The sequence below is a fragment of the Macaca fascicularis genome, chromosome 11 (assembly GCF_037993035.2).
Source record: "Macaca fascicularis isolate 582-1 chromosome 11, T2T-MFA8v1.1".
NCBI classification, from domain to species: domain Eukaryota; kingdom Metazoa; phylum Chordata; class Mammalia; order Primates; family Cercopithecidae; genus Macaca; species Macaca fascicularis.
This window is the reverse complement of record NC_088385.1, coordinates 95,427,567-95,445,480: the sequence shown is the minus strand read 5'-3', so window position 1 is coordinate 95,445,480 and position 17,914 is coordinate 95,427,567. Positions and strand designations below refer to the sequence as shown.

Here is a 17,914-nt window from a genome sequence, read left to right as displayed (position 1 = left end):
AAAGTCATTCGCTGGAGGTCTAAGCAAATCTCTTCTGATAAAATTCTTTTTGTCTGCCTGCAAGAGGGACAGTAGTATCCCTGATGGACCAAAGACCTGGTTCTTAAGCCCCACGCATGAACAAGTGAAATAAAAAAAGTGAGATAACATTGACCTCTATAGGATGTGAAGCTAAGTAATCTATGGGCACTTCCCCCAACCCTCCCCCGCACTGCCGCCCCACCACCTAGTCTTTGCTGTTTTTCTCCCTCCCTCTCTCCTGCAGGAAGATTGCTGCTGTGTCTTAGTCAGATTCCAGGATTGCATCTTGGCTCATAGTCTTAGGGAAGGAACTGTCAACATGGTAGTCACCGCACCCTCAGAGAGCAGGTCTGCTTTCCTTAGTGAGGTCTCCCACACAGCTTTGTTTGAAGCCCCCTCCTTAGATGCTATCCTTCTGCCTGAGAAAGGTTTTAGGTAGCAAATTCCAGAATATCTCCCTCTTTAGTAAGCTGCTTTTTGCTTTTGAGTCTGGTCTTTCCTTTGGCCTGAGTGGTGAATTTCAAGACTTGGGTTTGGTCTTTGTATAGAACAGGAAGAACGTGGTGTTTGGCTACCTTGATTCTGGGACATCCGGCTGACCCAACGTAGCCAAATACCAAGATAAAGGCATGAGAGATAGATTTGTTTGATAGTGTAAGTCATTTCCCCCCCAGAAATATATTAAGTCTGTGTTCCATATGTGGCAGAATTACCCAAGCCAGATTTCTTTCTGTCTCTGTGATTTCTTTCCTTTTTAATGCATTCATCTTTTGGAGACTACCTGGACTTATATTGCCTTGCAAAAGCAATATTCAGCGGAAAAATCAATCTTTTGAATACTTTAAACAGATATAGGTCCAGAATGTGTTACAGAAACAGTTAAAAACAACCACAGCATAAGAGCAAAACTTCTAGGATGAATATGCTGTATTCATCACTGTGTTCTTTAAATTATAGGGAAGGCCAAAAATCCCACTGGAGACTCCAGCCTACACTGGGCAGCCATGGCATTGCCAGCATTCTTTTCTCTTATAATTGGCTTTGCTTTTGGAGCCTTATACTGGAAGGTAAGTGTTGCCATTCCTTTTTTTAATATGCTATGTTTACATAAATTATTAATCTTTTTTCCTCAAGAAATGATCCATTACGAAAACAGTGAATTCTACCTTAGTTTATAATCTAAACAAAATTTAAATTTTAGAAAGTTTCCCATTTCTCATTACATCTGGAGACAATCCCTGTAGCTGATTATTCACACTTAAGAATTAGGAACTTGCCGGGCGCGGTGGCTCACGCCTGTAATCCCAGCACTTTGGGAGGCCGAGATGGGCGGATCACGAGGTCAGGAGATCGAGACCATCCTGACTAACATGGTGAAACCCCGTCTCTACTAAAAATACAAAAATTAGCCGGGCGCGGTGGCGGGCGCCTGTAGTCCCAGCCACACAGGAGGCTGAGGCAGGAGAATGGCGTGAACCCGGGAGGCGGAGCTTGCAGTGAGTGGAGATCGCGCCACTGCACTCCAGCCTGGGAGACAGAGCAAAACTCCGTCTCAAAAAAAAAAAAAAAAAAAAAAGAATTAGGAACTAGCGTTAATAACCTGAACTAAATATGAAAAGGAAGATCTGCCAAAAATCATATGATATACTTAAAAGATAAATAGAAATGTCATTTGTATTATCTGCTATTTTTGGATTTCTACTCTTTTGTTCTCTTCTTATTGAAGCCTGTCTAAAATTTAAAAATGTGCAAAAATCATTGTGATTCAGCTTCTTGAAATGTCTTTTGAATTTGATTAAATGTCAACTTCTTTCTTACTCTTTCTCCCCCAACATCCTAAAAATGTTGAGTTGATGGTACCGTGCAACTTTCATAATTTTTTATTACAAAAACATTTTGCATGCTACATGCTGAAAAAAACTGTTATTGGAGTTATTGACATAAAAGATAAAAGTGGAGTGCACTTACCTCTTAAATATTAGACCATTCATTGATCGTTTTACAGCATGTGTGTTTCTTCTTTTTCCAGAAGAGACAGCCAAGTCTTACAAGGGCAGTTGAAAATATACAAATTAATGAAGACGATAATGAGATAAGGTATTTTGTTTTGCTAAATGTGTGCCTAATCAAGCATGGCATTGCCATTTCACACGCTGTGTACATGCCCAGAATGTCTTTAAGAAGTCCTTAATTCATGACAGTAGCTCCTAACCAGTGAGTCCCAACTCTTTATCCATCTTTCTGATGTCTCACTCTCTCTTCAATGCTGCATCTCGATTTACCTGTAGAATACCTTCACATAATTGTTTTCATGACCCTTCTTAGGGTTTATAAAGGGGTTACCTCTGCTTTCTTATTTAAGTAAGGCAGCAGAATCTTCTCAGACTCCTAGTTGTGGAACTCTGGAGGCATATTTGCTCATGTTCTTTCTTTTCCACACTTTTATCAAAACATACTGATTCAGCTCTCAGAGCCTTTTCCTAAGCTTAGTTCTTTTGGTAGGAAGCATTATCATCACTGACATCTTTATGATCTCATGAGTTGCTGCCACTGATCTTTTCTTTTGCCCTTCTAAACTCAACCTTTAGTCACACTCTTCTGTAAACACTGGTTCATAGTGTGACTTCTTATTCGAAATATGTTCGTGATTTTCTCTTGTATATTTAATATATCTTTTATTTTACTCTGGCTTTCAGAGCCCTTAACTTTTCTCAGCATGCTCGTTGTTTTCTGTAAAGCCAAATGCAAAATTTGCTGTAAGATGACTTTCCGTTCTCTGTAGCTGGCTCTTGTTACTCTTTCACCTTACCCTATACTGCCCAGTGCTCATATGTTCCCTTACCTTTGATTATAATTTTCATTTGGTGTGTTGCATTCTCTCATGTCATGCCTATTGTATACACAGACACATATGAAATGCATATAGGCATGTTTGGTGTGTGTATATGCATATACAGAGAAAGAAATGTTTTAACTACTTTGAAAGACTACCTTAAGACAAATGAAGTCTTCCCTCTTCCCTATAGTAATAAGAAGGTAAGCTCCCCATTAAATTTTGCAATCTTCTACTACTGTATTTACAGAAAAGCTGCCTTTTACAATGCCCAGGTCATGGTGTACCTCAGAATCTCTGACTAAGAGCAAATAAGCATGACTTTTTTTATTTTTTTTAATTTTTTATTTTTTATTGTTTTTCAGTATGTTGCAAGAGAAAGAGAGAGAGTTTCAAGAAGTGTAATTGTGGCTTGTATCAACACTGTTACTTTCGTATATTGGTAAGTTTTTTTTCTTTCCTTTTTTTTTCTTTTTTTCTTTTATTCTTTAAGTTCTAGGGTACATGTGCACAAAGTGCAGGTTTGTTACATATGTATACATGTGCCATGTTGGTGTGCTTCACCTATTAACTTGTCATTTACATTAGGTATATCTCCTAATGCTATCCCGCCCCCCTCCCCACCACGCCATGACAGGCCCCAGGGTGTGATGTTCCCCGCCCTGTGTCCAGGTGTTCTCATTGTTCAATTCCCACCTATGAGTAAGAACATACAATGTTTGGTTTTCTGTCCTTGAGATAGTTTGCTCAGAATGATGGTTTCCAGCTTCATCCATGTTGCTATAAAGGACATGAACTCATCCTTTTTTACAGCTGCATAGTATTCCATGGTGTATATGTGCCACATTTTCTTTAACCAGTGTATTATTGATGGACCTTTGGGTTGGTTCCAAGTCTTTGCTATTGTTAATAGTGCCACAGTAAACATATGTGTGCATGTGTCTTTATAGCAGCATGATTTATAATCCTTTGGGTATATACCCAGAAATGGAATGGCTGGGTCAAATGGTATTTCTAGTTCTAGATCCTTGAGAAATTGCCACACTGTCTCCCACAATGGTTGGACTAGTTTACAGTCCCACCAATAGTGTGAAAGTGTTCCTATTTCTCCACATCCTCTCCAGCACCTGTTGTTTCCTGACTTTTAATGATCACCGTTCTAACTGGTATGAGATGGTATCTCATTGTGGTTTTGATTTGCATTTCTCTGATGGCCAGTGATGATGAGCATTTTTTCATGTGTCTGTTGGTTGCATAAATATTTTCTTTTGAGAAGTGTCTGTTCATATCCTTTGCCCACTTTTTGATGGGGTTGTTTGATTTTTTTCTTGTAAATTTGTTTAAATTCTTTGTAGATTCTGGATATTAGCCCTTTGTCAGATGGGTAGATTGTAAACATTTTAATTCAAACTGAAGTATTTAGCTAGAACTATACAGCATATGAGATGCCAGAATTTATAAACAAACTTCATTAGTAAGTGGTCTATCAAGCAGATGTCAGCATGTTGGCTGAAGTTGTTACATAATTGAAATGTGCATATCTAATTCATTGTGTATTCTCCAGTTTTGAAAGGTAAGCAGTGTTTGTCCTGACTAGTGGATTCATCTTGTATGGGAGATGCACAAAAAAATTAACAGTTGCATGTTTACTTGGACTGTTTTTGAGGCCAGAAAATTAATTAGACAAGGGGAATATAGCAAATTAGGACTAAAATTAAGTATTACTAATAGAATAAAGACATATGGAATCAATTTTATTTAGGTGTGACCACCATAACATGACGGTGTCCCATGTGTTAGATGCTGAAACAAGAGAAAACCAGAATGTTTCCCTGCCATTTTAAGGAAAAAGAGAAAACATCCAAATATCTTACAGTCAGGAGAGTAAGATTTTCAAGGTCAATTGCCACTTTCCACATGACTAGTAATAATTATGCATTATAATAGTTCAGAGCCCAGGATACACTGAGCATAAACGCATGGCAGACACATGCTGTGATTGTATGGGTCTGCGGAAGGATTGTGGAAGAAAGGAGAGTAAGATGTGGCTAGAAGTTACTAGTGATCATTATCTCCTGTCCTGTCTACTTTCTCTGCTCCCTTGCTGCAGATACTGTTGCAGGAAGACCCACAGCTGCCTTAACTTAATCAGTATTGATTCATGCTGTCCCTCACTTTTGCTTCTGCTAATTGGCTGTTATTTTTGTTACTGTCATGGAATCCTGAGTGCATTTACCACAGTGGCATGCGAATATTCTCTTCTCTTTCTAATTCCTCATTTCTTCTGTGCATTCCCTCATTGTCAAAGGATTATTTACTCTCCTCTTTATTACCTAGATAGTCTGTGGTGAGTTCCTTCTTTACCCGGCAAGTCACTGCCCTTCCAGCTTTAACCCCTGTCCCAGCTTCAGAGATTTATCTCTAGGCTGAATCTTCTTCGGTGGAGCTGAGTCATAAAGTATCTGGCCTCCTGTAATGAGCTTACTTTTATGGTTATACAACATTTTTTTAACAACTCAAGATAACATGATATAATTATGTTGCACATTTCTCTAACACTGTAATACTTTATTCTACATACTCTGTCACTTTTACCTTCAATCATACTCTTGATTAACATGTCCATACCATGAATAGCACCCTCTGTTTTCTGCTGCCCATTCCCACTTCTTTCTAGGCTCATTCTTCCTGTCAAATCATGTAAATGGATAGAACCTTTGCTTAACACTTTTTATTTTCTGGAGCAGTATTTCCCAAGCTGAAACGATGCTTTTTCCTAAAAATTCATTTTTTTGCCTTTGAACCGTAAGATGAGATTCACTGTTTTCTTTTTGGTTTTTTTTCCTTTTCTTCTTCTTCTTGACAGCCATTTCAGTTCTCTCAAGCAGCATTCACAAACCACACATTAAATGGTTAATTGAGTCTTAAATGCTCAAGTAATGTCCTCTGTTGTTTGGTTTGGGATTGCATTGCTGGGATCCTGTTTTGGCACACAGGTCTTTAATCATGTGGTTTTAATCATGACATTTGGGAGTGGATTAGGATACGGAAACCCAGGCCACTTGTTTAGGAGGAAAAAAGATGGTATTTTAAAGCAACCATAGTCAAACAACTTATGTATGTTTGAATACTCAGTTAGCATTCCAAGACAAGAGCTGGGTCTTTCTGTTTCTTGCTGTGCCCTCAACACCTAACATGCTACCTGTGCACTGTTGGCTCTCTATAAATGTTTGTTGAATGAGAGACTGAGTGAGTGACTCAGCCCTAAATGAAAGTTTAAGCAAATGGCAAAGAAGATTGTTCTTCTGAAGTAGGATTTGTTTTTATCTTTTGTGTGAATGTGCGTGTTTAATTTATTGGCTTGGATTAATGAGACAGCAAGGTATGCATATGAAGAGGGAATATAATCACATAGGAAATTAATAAATTATTTTTCTTAAGGTATGAATTATTACTCATGTATAAAATGAATCACATTAGCCTGGTTAAAGAAGCCAGAATTATCCAGAAAAAAAAAAAAACAAAAACCCCAGCTCACTTATTGAGTAGTCAATGGGAAATAGATCACAGAGTGAATGAAAACGTGACTCATTCTCCTTCATAAAGTGCCTTACTCATCATCTCTGCAAAGCTCTGCCAAGGCTCAGGTCACATACTACCACCTACAAAAAGCTGACTTCCCAAATGAAAATAATCTCTATTTGTGGCCCTCTAAATAGATTTCATACGACCCTTGGTAGGACATCACAGTCACTTAAATGAACATTTTGTGCCCTTTTCAAAACCATAAGCTCTTAGGGGGCAGGATTTTTTTTTTTTCTTAATTTAATTTTGGAGCCCTACTAAACAATGTCACTTATACTGTGCACATATAAATGATGAATAACTATTTGTTGAATAAGTTAATGGAAAGATGAATGAATATCTCAGAATTACAATAACATGAGAATAAAATTTATGAAGATAAAAACAGAAATAAACTTGTATGTGTGTATGAGTACATAAGAATTCAAATGCTGAGGGAAAAGTAGGGAAAGAGGGAGAAAAGGGCCAGTTCATCATCAAGAATCTGAAAACCCCAAAGTAAAAATGAGTGTATATCATTTGTAATCATCTATTGACTACCCATTATATGAAGTAAACCCTTACATTTGGCCTCATACTAACAGAGATGGAAAACCCTCCAAGGAACTCTTAAGTCTAGTTCCTAGATAGGTGTGTAGTAGAGGGAAAGTCTGGGAGACCGAACTATGATGTGGTAGGAGAGAAAATCTTCTAAAAAATAAGAATAACCGTAGTAAAAAATACCAAGATAGAAATAAAATGTGGAGTTGCAATTATACGTTTAAAAATATATATAATTTGAATTATAATCATTTTCTTGGTTAGCAGGGAAGGGGAAAATACAAGGAATGACTCAGGTTTATGGCAAGGATTTCTCTCTGAAATGGAAGTTTCACCAACTAAAACAAATTAAATCAAGACAAATATTGGAACACTAGAATAGAGAACATATGGACTAGTTCTCGGGAAATGAAAAGAAGGAGGGTTTAATATCTTAAATACAAGGAACAAACGTGAAAGGAGTATATTGAACTAGAAACAACAACAAAGAAAGTTGCACCTAGGAAGAAATATGCCAAGAGTGGTGGCTCATGCCTTTTATCCCAGTACCTCGGGGGCTGAGGTGGGAGGATCACTTGAGCCCAGGAGTTTGAGACAAGCCTAGGTAACATAGGAAGACCCCATCTCTACAAATAATTTAAAAATTGGGTGGGCATGGTGAGACACCTGTGGTCTCAGCTACTCAGGAGGTTGAGGCAGGAGGATTGCCTAAGCCCGAGAGTTTGAGGCTGTAGTAAGCCATGATCAAATCACAGCATTCCAACCTGGGTGATGGAGCAAGGCCTGGTCTCAAAATATAAAAATAAAAAATTAACTGAAGTTGTGTTTATTTGACACTATGCATGAGAATAGCTATGTGAAAAGTTAAAAATTTACTTGGTCACATAGGTTATGCCAAGTATCCATAGTAGCATCCTACAAAAACCTTTTTCATATTGTGTTGTGTATAGCAAAGATTAAGATAAATAAATAAAACAGATACATTACATTAAAAGCTTTATTTAGGTTAATACATTACAGGAAACTTTTGCTCTTTACTCTTCCCACAAATGTGATTCCAACAACCTCTAGTAGGTGCATTGATGGATGCAAAGCTTAATATAACTTCGTTGTGTCCTCAGATTGTTTATAGCCTACAAAAGGAAATCAGACATATACATAATACTCTGCATATGGTCCTACAAGTTGGGAATTCAACACAGTTCTAGATACTGGCATGGATGACATCTTAGAATTGAGCACACCCAAATACAATTACCTATTTTTGAAAGGAGAGAGAAATCACTAACAATAGGAGAAAAGCTTCACTTTGTAAGTGATGGACGTAGCATCTGTACAGAGCACACAGCGTAAACTAAGTCAGGAAAGTCCCAAAGTAGAAACTATGTTCAAGGGTCAGTTTGGACAGTTGGATTCCAGTGGAAGTCACATATAAAGAGTTAACATGCTGAGAAGAAAGGGTGAGCATCAGTTTGAGAAAGGGTTTGAATTCCAGGAATGGAGCTTAAAATATAAGCTTGTGTCACATAAGGAGCTATTGGGATAAAATGCTGTAAGAAAGATGTGGGTGACAATCAAAGCAGAGATGTGGGAAAACTAATTCGGTGTTGGTATGGCAAGATGTATGGGAATGGTTAACTAGAGAAATGGAGTCCACTTACCAGGCCAGTCTTCAAATAAGATGTGAGAGAGAATGACAACAGAATTAGCATCAGGGCCAGGAAATAAGAAAGCATAGACCATTTGAAGACATTGCAGTAAAAGAATCAACAAATCCTAGTTACTAATGGGATGTGAGATTTGTCATTACAGGCAGAACTCAAGAATGATTTGGAGACTTATGGGACGTACCAGAGTGTGTCCCACTCTGTTATTAACAGGAAATGTGAAATCAGGTGAAGAAGCTGTTGGTAAATATTATTGAAACTGACCAGTGGCCAAATATGTTAGACTGGAACTTCAGATAACAGTCAGGCCTGGAAAGAATAGATTTGCAATTTGAGAGTTATCTGCAAAGAATTTTATTTGAGACCTTGAAAGAAAAATTGCTTCGTCACAGAAATGGCCTAGTGTAGTTGATAGTAAATAGCATGGGTTTGATTGTGGAGAGGTTCACCAAAGAAATACAAACAAAATTTCCTGTATATCTGAGCTAAGGGGGAAGAAAATAAATCTTAGAATTGGAATAAAGGACAATTTCAAGTCAAGCTTGGAAATTAGGCCTCAAGGCTTGGGAATGGTTGGTTACCAAATGGCAAGATCTGTGATTCTTTGCCAGATATTTCCTAAGACTTTTCCAAAGCTTTGGAAGTTTGGTTTCTGTAGATAGATTGTAAAGCAGATGATTAGAAGGGATTAGACTTGGGTTCAAGCCTTGACTCTTTGGTATACGTATAATACTAGATGAGTTTATATCAGTTACCAGTTCATGTCTTTTAAACCTTGGTTTTTGATGTGTAATGAGGGTTAATGATAAATTTTCTCTTCTTATTTCACAAGGGTTCTTGCAAGACCCAGGTTGTCATTATAAAAATTTGTAGTTTTGTTCTATGGGAAAACAGGTGTCAGTCTTTAAGTTTATTTTCTTTGCTAAGTGACCCAGGGACAAAATCAAAAATAGATTTCCAATCTTCTCTACATATAATTATCTTGCTCTCGCTCTTTTTTTTTTTTTTTTTTTTTTTTTTGAGAGAGAGAGAGAGTCTTGCTCTGTAGCCCAGGCTGGAGTGCAGTGGTGTGATCTCAGCTCACTGCAACCTCCGCCTCCTGGGTTGAAAGGGGTTTTTGTGCCTCAGCCCCCCCGAGTACCTGGGACTACAGGTGTGCACTACCACACCCAGCTAATTTTTGTATTTTTAGTAGAGACAGGGTTTCACCATGTTGGCCAGGCTGGGCTCAAACTCCTGACTTCAGGTGATCTGCCTACCTCAGCCTCCCAAAGTGCTGGGATTACAGGCGTGAGTCACCATGCCCGTCCTACATTTAATTCTCTACATTCAGCTTTGTGTTTCAAATTATTTATACCTTTAAAAAATATATTCTTTTGCTTTTTGTGATTCCCTTTTGCTTTCTAACCATGCTTTTAAAATATTTTCTATATATTTTGGATTTCTGAAGTTTTATCTTAGTTTCTGTTAATTTTTGTTCTAGATTTAATTCTGATTTCCTAAATACAGGTTGTCTAGCTTCTAGAGTTCTCTGTTTGTTAAATTGTTGTATAAGACAGTTTTTAATATATTACAGTTAGGCAGACTGGGAAAACATTGCAATTCTTATTACTCACACTATGGAATTTTATGGCTAATCTGTGTAATGATCTCAATACTTTAAAAACAGTGATCTGTGACGCTGGGTTGATAAACAAGGACAAAAGTAGTGAAAGAGATTGAGCAGAGAAGATGAGAAATGCAAAACACATTTATTTAGAGACTGTGATTGAAGATGGGATGATGATACCATCTAAATATATTTTTTTAAGTAGAGAAGAAATACAAATACTTTACTGGAAAGTTGAAACATCTGAAACCTAGTAGATTAACACAAGTACTGAAGAACTAAAACAAAATATAGCTTTCATGCTTCAACAAGTACAATAAGCCACACTGAGGCCAAATGACCTTCCACAGAAGCTTTGTGGGATGTGGTGCCAAGATTTCAGTCTTTCTTTTTTTGGCTGGAAGTGTTGGATGAAGTCTTTCTGCTGCTGTTTCCTCAGCTGGGAGAAATGATTGCTAGAACCTAACTAGATAGTCAAGATACTAGAGTGGCTTAGTGGCCATGTGAGGCTATTACTTGTTGGTGGCCACTGACCAGCTTCTCCACCTGTCCTAGGCATCTCTTTCATGCTACTCCATCTATCTCCACTTCTCTGATCTCCACTCTCCAGACACTTCTTTGTTCATCAATCCTTCTCCCTTCACCCCCATCTACTACCTTTTATAGTCTTGCTGGAGAAATTCAAAGCTAACTAGGTTGATAATCGTATTACCACAAACTGAGATCATTGGTAGAATGTCAAGAAGTATGAAAGTTACAGAGTGAAATATTTATTGAGTATCTGTTAAGTGCCAGGCATTGTTATAAGGGTGGAGGTACAGCGTTAAAAGAGATGGAGAAGCTCCCTGCCCTCATGGAGCTTACATTTTAATGGGAGGACATAGATAATAAACAATAAGTAAGATTGTTCATATAATGTGTTACCAGGGAGATCATAGAAAGTGACTGATCACTGCATCTAAGAAAACATTTATCAAGTTCTTTTATGCTATGTAAGTGAAGCATACATTGTAAATCTGTTACTCATTCTGTGGTCATACATGATTTCAGCTACTGAGATTTTTAAAAAGGCAGAAGGCAGATACACCATAATCTCTCTTTTTGTTTCCTTCCTTTCTAGGCTGGTAACAGTTCATGTTTGCTTCATAAATGAAGCAGCTTTAAACAAATTCATATTCTGTCTGGAGTGACAGACCACATCTTTATCTGTTCTTGCTACCCATGACTTTATATGGATGATTCAGAAATTGGAACAGAATGTTTTACTGTGAAACTGGCACTGAATTAATCATCTATAAAGAAGAACTTGCATGGAGCAGGACTCTATTTTAAGGACCTGCAGGACTTGGGTCTCATTTAGAACTTGCAGCTGATGTTGGAAGAGAAAGCACGTGTCTCAGACTGCATGCACCATTTGCATGGCTCCAGAAATGTCTAAATGCTGACAAAACACCTAGCTTTATTCTTCAGATACAAACTGCAGCCTGTAGTCATCCTGGTCTTCGCAAGTAGATTTCAGCTTAGATAGTAGGGGTAACAATTTTTCTCAAAGGGATCTAAAAAAAAATGTTTAAAACTCACTAGTGTCAGCCACTGTACAGTGTGGAAAGCAGTGGGAACTGTGATTGGAGCTGGCAGCATGTCAGCTTTTATAGTTACTGATTAGTGATATGGGTCTGATTTTGATCTCTTCCTGATGTAAACCATGCTCACCCATATCCCACTAAACAAATGCAAATGGTTGCCCGGTTCCATTTATGCAAAGGAGCCAGTACTGAATTATGCCTTGGCAAAGGGGAGACTCTCCGAAAGAGTCATCGCAGGAAGAAGTTAAGAACACTGAACATCAGAATAGTCTGCTGAGGAGGACATCGGCATCCTGGGAAAGTCTGCCTTTTCCCTTGACCACTATGAGATGTATAAATCGTGTTTGCAAAATATGTTATGATGTGTTTATACTCTAAAACTATTACAGAGCTATGTAAAGGACTTAGGAGAAAATGCTGAATGTAAGATGGTCCCATTTCAATTTTCACTATGGGAGAGAATAAAAATAAATTATGACATTTAGTATCTAACATTAGAAAACCAAGCCCACATGCTAATATGGGTGTTGAAAACTAGGTTACTTGGAATGCAAGGAATCAGGAAACTTTAGTTATTTATAGTATAATCACCATTATCAGTTTAAAGGATCCATTTATTTAAAATCAGGCACTCTATATTCATTAAGCTTTTTGAATTAAAAATAAAAAGAAAGCTTTATGTAGTTATGCATGTCAGTTTGCTATTTAAAATGTGTGACAGTGTTTGTCATATTAAGAGTGAATTTGGCAGGAATTCCCAAGATGGACATTGTGCTTTTAAACTAGAACTTGTAAGACATTATATGAATATTCCTAGCCAGTTTTTTTAATAATCAAGAAAACGTCCGAGTAAAGTTAAAGAATGATTTCTTACGGTTTATTTTGATGAAACGTCTTTTAACATGTCTTGAATGTACACATAAAGGAATCCAAAGCTTTCCATTCTAACTGAATCTTTGTGATAACATTATTGCCATGTTCTACAACCATAAGATGACAGTTTTCAATGTAGTGACACAAAAGGGCATGAAAACTAACTGCTAGCTTTCCTTTCATTTCAAAAGTCCAAGAATTTCTAGTATATTTAGATTTTAGCTTCTGTTCAAAGCTAATCCAGATGCAACTCCAGTAAGTGGCCTTTGCTCTTTTTTGTACCAAAGAGCCCAGATGATTCTTACAGTCCCTTTCTTCTCTAACATGCTGTGGTTCCTTAAATATGAGTAATTTCTCTAAGATGTAACCCAGGTGCTTTGAGAAGCTGCATTAAGGTGTTCAGGCCCTCAGATATCCCATGGTACACTTGATTAGTAATAAAACCAGAGATCAGTTTAATTGCTGATAGGTCCTGTCTCGGTGTGTGGCATTGATTGTTTTCAGGAAAATAGATAGAGATTAATATGAGTTATGTGTGTATTTCGTGTATAGATTGAGAAGATAGATACTTCTCAATCTAGTAGTTTGATTTATTTAACCAGTGGTTTCAGTTTGCTTGAGCATATGAAAATGCTGCTTAATGTGCTTAAGAGTATAATGTACTTTTGTCCTCAAACCTAGTAGCTGGATTTTAACAGTCATGGACATGGTCTTAATAAATGGAGTTAAATAAACAAATTCAGCAAGTTATTAAATCTGACATGGTAGGAAAGGGGAGATGTGTCCTGCTTATTAAATGTATTGGTCCATTGAAAGTTACATGGATTGCCAATTTTTAAAACACTAAAGTTGAATAAAATGCATGAACAATAGAAAAATGCTGAACGTTATTTTGAATGCTAGCTGCTTGGACATTAACTGTGTCATTTCTGCTTTGAGATAAAAATATATATTTATCTTTGCTTATTTTATCCCAGATGTGTTCTGAATATCCTTCTTCATAAATCATGGAAAACTAACTGCTGACATAGTAAACCATGAAATCGCCTTTTCAGTTGGTGCCATGTATCTGATAGTTCCATCTTACAAGGTTTCAAAATTACCTTTTAAAATGATCTCAGAAGTCTGCAGATTCTCAATGATACTGAAAGCTTCGCACCTCTTTGGTAGAAACCAAGTCTATTTAAAAAACGGCTTTATGATAAATGGTGCCTCCTGAGTGATAATGAAGTGTTGCTGGATATTGTGTTGTAATTTAATACGCTTACCACACTGCCACCCTTTAATGAGTCAGAGACAAATTGATTTTTCTTCAATACAATAATAGAACAAGTAGCCTATTCTCTTAAAAAGTATGTGAAAAAATGAAAATTATGAAAAATTATGCATACCTAATGAATTATTGGTTTTAGTAAGAAATAAATACATTTCATTGAACTTTAAAGTACTTTGGAGAAACTTTGGGTCCCGTTTTGCTACTCTAATTCAACTGAAGTTATAAATAAAGAGAAAAATTCATTCAGAAATCATGGATATTTAAAAATATTTTACTGCAGCCAAGTTTTCATTTCAAAATGTAATTCCAGTTTGGAGCTTTTAGGCATTCTGTATATTTAAAAAGTATATTCTTCAAAAATGCATTTTGGCCTGGTGGGATGGATGTTGCAAAAGATCATCCAGAGCCTCCAGTGTGTCATTAACTGATACGGTAAATCACCTCTCCTCTTTGGATCTCAATTTTTTATTTATCTATATGGTAAACTCAGAGATCACTCCTTAGGGGTGAGTCCTATTGCAATATGACTGACAAAGAAGATAAAATAGCATTGAAATTAACCCATAGAAAATATCCAATTCTGGACTCTGTGAATAAGTATCTTGACTATAAAAAGTCATTGCTGTTCTTGTTTCTAATGTAAATAGTGTCCATTAGTAAAAGTGAAATTCAGTCTCAAGTAGGGTGAATTGGATCACCATTTACACAAGAGATGGCTTTTTCCTTTGCTTAAATAAACATTTTGGATCACCTCCAAAGAATGAAAACCAGTAGTACATTTTAGTCATATTAGTCAGGATGAGAAACTGTAAGATGTGTGTAACATTTGGAAATGCACCAAAGTGAGCGTTTAAATCTTTTCATTTTATTGAAAACTAAGAGCAGAAAATGTAAAATGCTCATGAAGTTTTTGAATGCCAAAAGATATTTTAGAACCAATTTATAACGGAGTAATTCATTAATTACACTTTAAAATTGGAAAGTGGGATAAGAATTCTAAAGTAAACCAGCTTATCTTTGAAACAATATTATTTTGAAATTGGCTTTAAAATAAAACCATTCAGGTTGAAATTCTAATTAGTTCATTTGTGGAATTTGATCACACAATTCATAGTGTTGCTGCTTTCCATTAACTAGTCTTGAAATGCCTTTGTTTGTAAAAATAAAATAATGGTACTTTCATTTTATAACAAGGTGTTTTTTTAAAGAAATAATCCATGCTAAAATGGATATTCGTGATCCTGAAATGTTTACTAAGCATTGTAAATTTATTTATAACTGCCATCTCCAACTACATCCTTATGATGTTTTTAACAATAAAATTAAAACAATTGTTTAAACTAAAAACCACACCGTTTTCCAGTACTTGATCTCTGAGCTACAAGACTCGCTAAATATAATTTTCCAATCAAAATATTTTATTCTCCTATATTCTAAGGATTAATATGTGATTATAGTGTCCACTTGCCACCATTTTTTTAATCAATGGACTTGAAAAGTATTAATTTAGATGGATGCACAGATATACCCTTAGTTCAGTCATAGATTGGAGTTTGCATATAATAATGTAAATGTATGTCAACACTATTCTAAATAGTTTTATTATGACTGAAATTTAATTAAATAAAAAAGATTGTAAAATGTGATGTGTATGTGTATATACTGTATGTGTACTTTTTAAAATAGGTGTATGTCCCGACCCTTTTTTATACAGGTTTGAATTTAAATTTACATTATATATACATATACTTTATTGTTCTAAATAAAGAATTTTATGCACTCTCATAAATTTGCCCTGTCATTTTATATCTTAAGTTTATCACATATGTTTACAACATGATTGAGCATTTATTAAACTACAGTCAAAATTTTCTATGGAAACTTTTGTCATTAATCTAGCTTTTGTTGAAATATGGACACAAGGAGATATGAAATCATTTAAATTCAGTAAATATTTATTGATTACTAAGATAAGTAATCAAGGAAAATAAAAAATGAATTAACACGATGTTTGCTTTCAAGAGGTTTATAACTCGGTTGGGGAAAAGAAATGCAATAGATATATAGAAAAACACTATAATAGATATAGCTTAGGGCATGCAGGAAGGAAAAATGGATACAGAATGAGGAGGACTGTGGAGGAGCTGATGTTTGGACTAGTACTTAGAAGGATGAGACAAATTTTTATAGTGAGAATTATGCCCAGTCAGAGCAGCATTTTCCATAGAAAGAAGTTATAAAATTTCTAATATTATTTTATCAAATCAAACAGGTATGTCCTTAAGACACACCGTATAAAAAGACATATGCAGAGATAAGACCAGAGCCTTCAGTGTAACAACAGGGAGTGCAGACACTATTCTTAGGGTCCCTGAGAAGCCTAGACTCCTTTGCTTTTTTCTGAGAAGAGGAATGACAAGATCAAAACCCACTACAGCTTCTGTGATTTAGGCAGTAGATAATCATCCTGCTTAACCACTGCATGCTATTTGACTCTCAAGCACATACCCCTGCTATATGACACCACACTTATCACCCACCATTTCTTTTCAGAATTTGCTGATTCTCTCTCCTCTGTTTACATTTTATATTGCCAGCTTCAACCAATATATGACTAGATGATTAGAATAGCCTCCTAACTGATCACATGATTCTACTTTCACCCGTTTTCAACCAGTTCATCACATTATAGTGAATAATAGGGAGACATCTGGTTGGGGTGTGTGTGTGTGTGTGTGTGTGTGTGTGTGTGTGTGTATGTGTGTGTTTCTGGCTAAAACACTTCGATGGCTTCTCACTATTTTTGAGATAAAACCCAAACTCTTCAACACGGCCTGCAAGGCTCAACTTGAGCCACCTCATCTTTTTTTTTTTTTTTTTTTTTTTTTTGATTGCTCGTTGTTGTCTTTAATCCATAAACAACATGAAGGTTGGGTCCATAAATACTGATATAATTGCAGTCCTCAAATGTAGTGCAAATGATAATTAGTGGAATTGAAACAAAATGTGATCTAAATGGCTATCACCTACTGCACTGAGAAGTTATTTTTTAAGATTATTATTATGGACAATTTTTTCTTTTTTTTTTTTTTTTTTTTTTTTTTTTTTGAGACGGAGTCTCGCTCTGCCGCCCAGGCTGGAGTACAGTGGCCGGATCTCGGCTCACTGCAAGTTCCGCCTCCCGGGTTCACGCCATTCTCCTGCCTCAGCCTCCCGAGTAGCTGGGACTACAGGCGCCCGCCACCTCGCCCGGCTAGTTTTTTGTATTTTTTAGTAGAGACGGGGTTTCACCGTGTTAGCCAGGATGGTCTCGATCTCCTGACCTCGTGATCCACCCGTCTCGGCCTCCCAAAGTGCTGGGATTACAGGCTTGAGCCACCGCGCCTGGCCTATTATGGACAATTATAGACAATTTGAAATACATGCAAAAGTCGGCAAGATAGTCTAATAAATTCATATAACCATAACCCTACTTCAACCTTACTCAACTCCTAAATAATCTTGTTTTATCTAAACTCCCTATCCACTCCCTGTTTCATATCATTTTCAGGAAAGTACTTAAATGTATTTGATCTGGAAATATTTCTATGTATATCTCTAATTGTTAACTTTTAGAAAGCATAACCCTGGTACCCTTTTATACCTAAGAAAAGTTATTAATAATTTCTTAATATTAAAGAGCCAACAAGTATTTATATTTTAACTTTCTCATACTGTACACTGCAGTATTGCACTAGAGTAGGGTATAAAATACAGTTAAAAGTCCCCCTTGAACATTAAAGTTAGTTTCCCTGGAGATAGACACTGATAATTATTCCTCATTAACTTCTGGAATTCTTTGGCATGTACAAACTATGTATATATCTATATGCAATACTAGTCTCTAACCTTATCTCTCATTTATTAGGAGAACGTGGAACACTA

The 17,914-nt window shown here is 36.4% G+C and overlaps 1 protein-coding gene across 3 annotated transcripts in view; it reads left to right on the top strand.

Moving 5' to 3' along the window:
- Positions 1-15,779, top strand: part of KITLG (KIT ligand) — an 87,746-nt gene extending 71,967 nt beyond the window's left edge. For all 3 annotated transcript variants that reach the window (XM_045365685.2, XM_005571830.4, XM_005571829.4), the window contains 4 exons: positions 979-1,088; positions 2,051-2,118; positions 3,220-3,296; positions 11,376-15,779. In XM_045365685.2, coding sequence (XP_045221620.1) covers positions 979-1,088; positions 2,051-2,118; positions 3,220-3,259 — 218 coding nt within the window. In that variant the 3' untranslated portion in view covers positions 3,260-3,296; positions 11,376-15,779. The remainder of the gene's footprint in view (positions 1-978; positions 1,089-2,050; positions 2,119-3,219; positions 3,297-11,375) is intronic.
- The last annotated feature ends 2,135 nt before the right edge of the window (positions 15,780-17,914 follow it).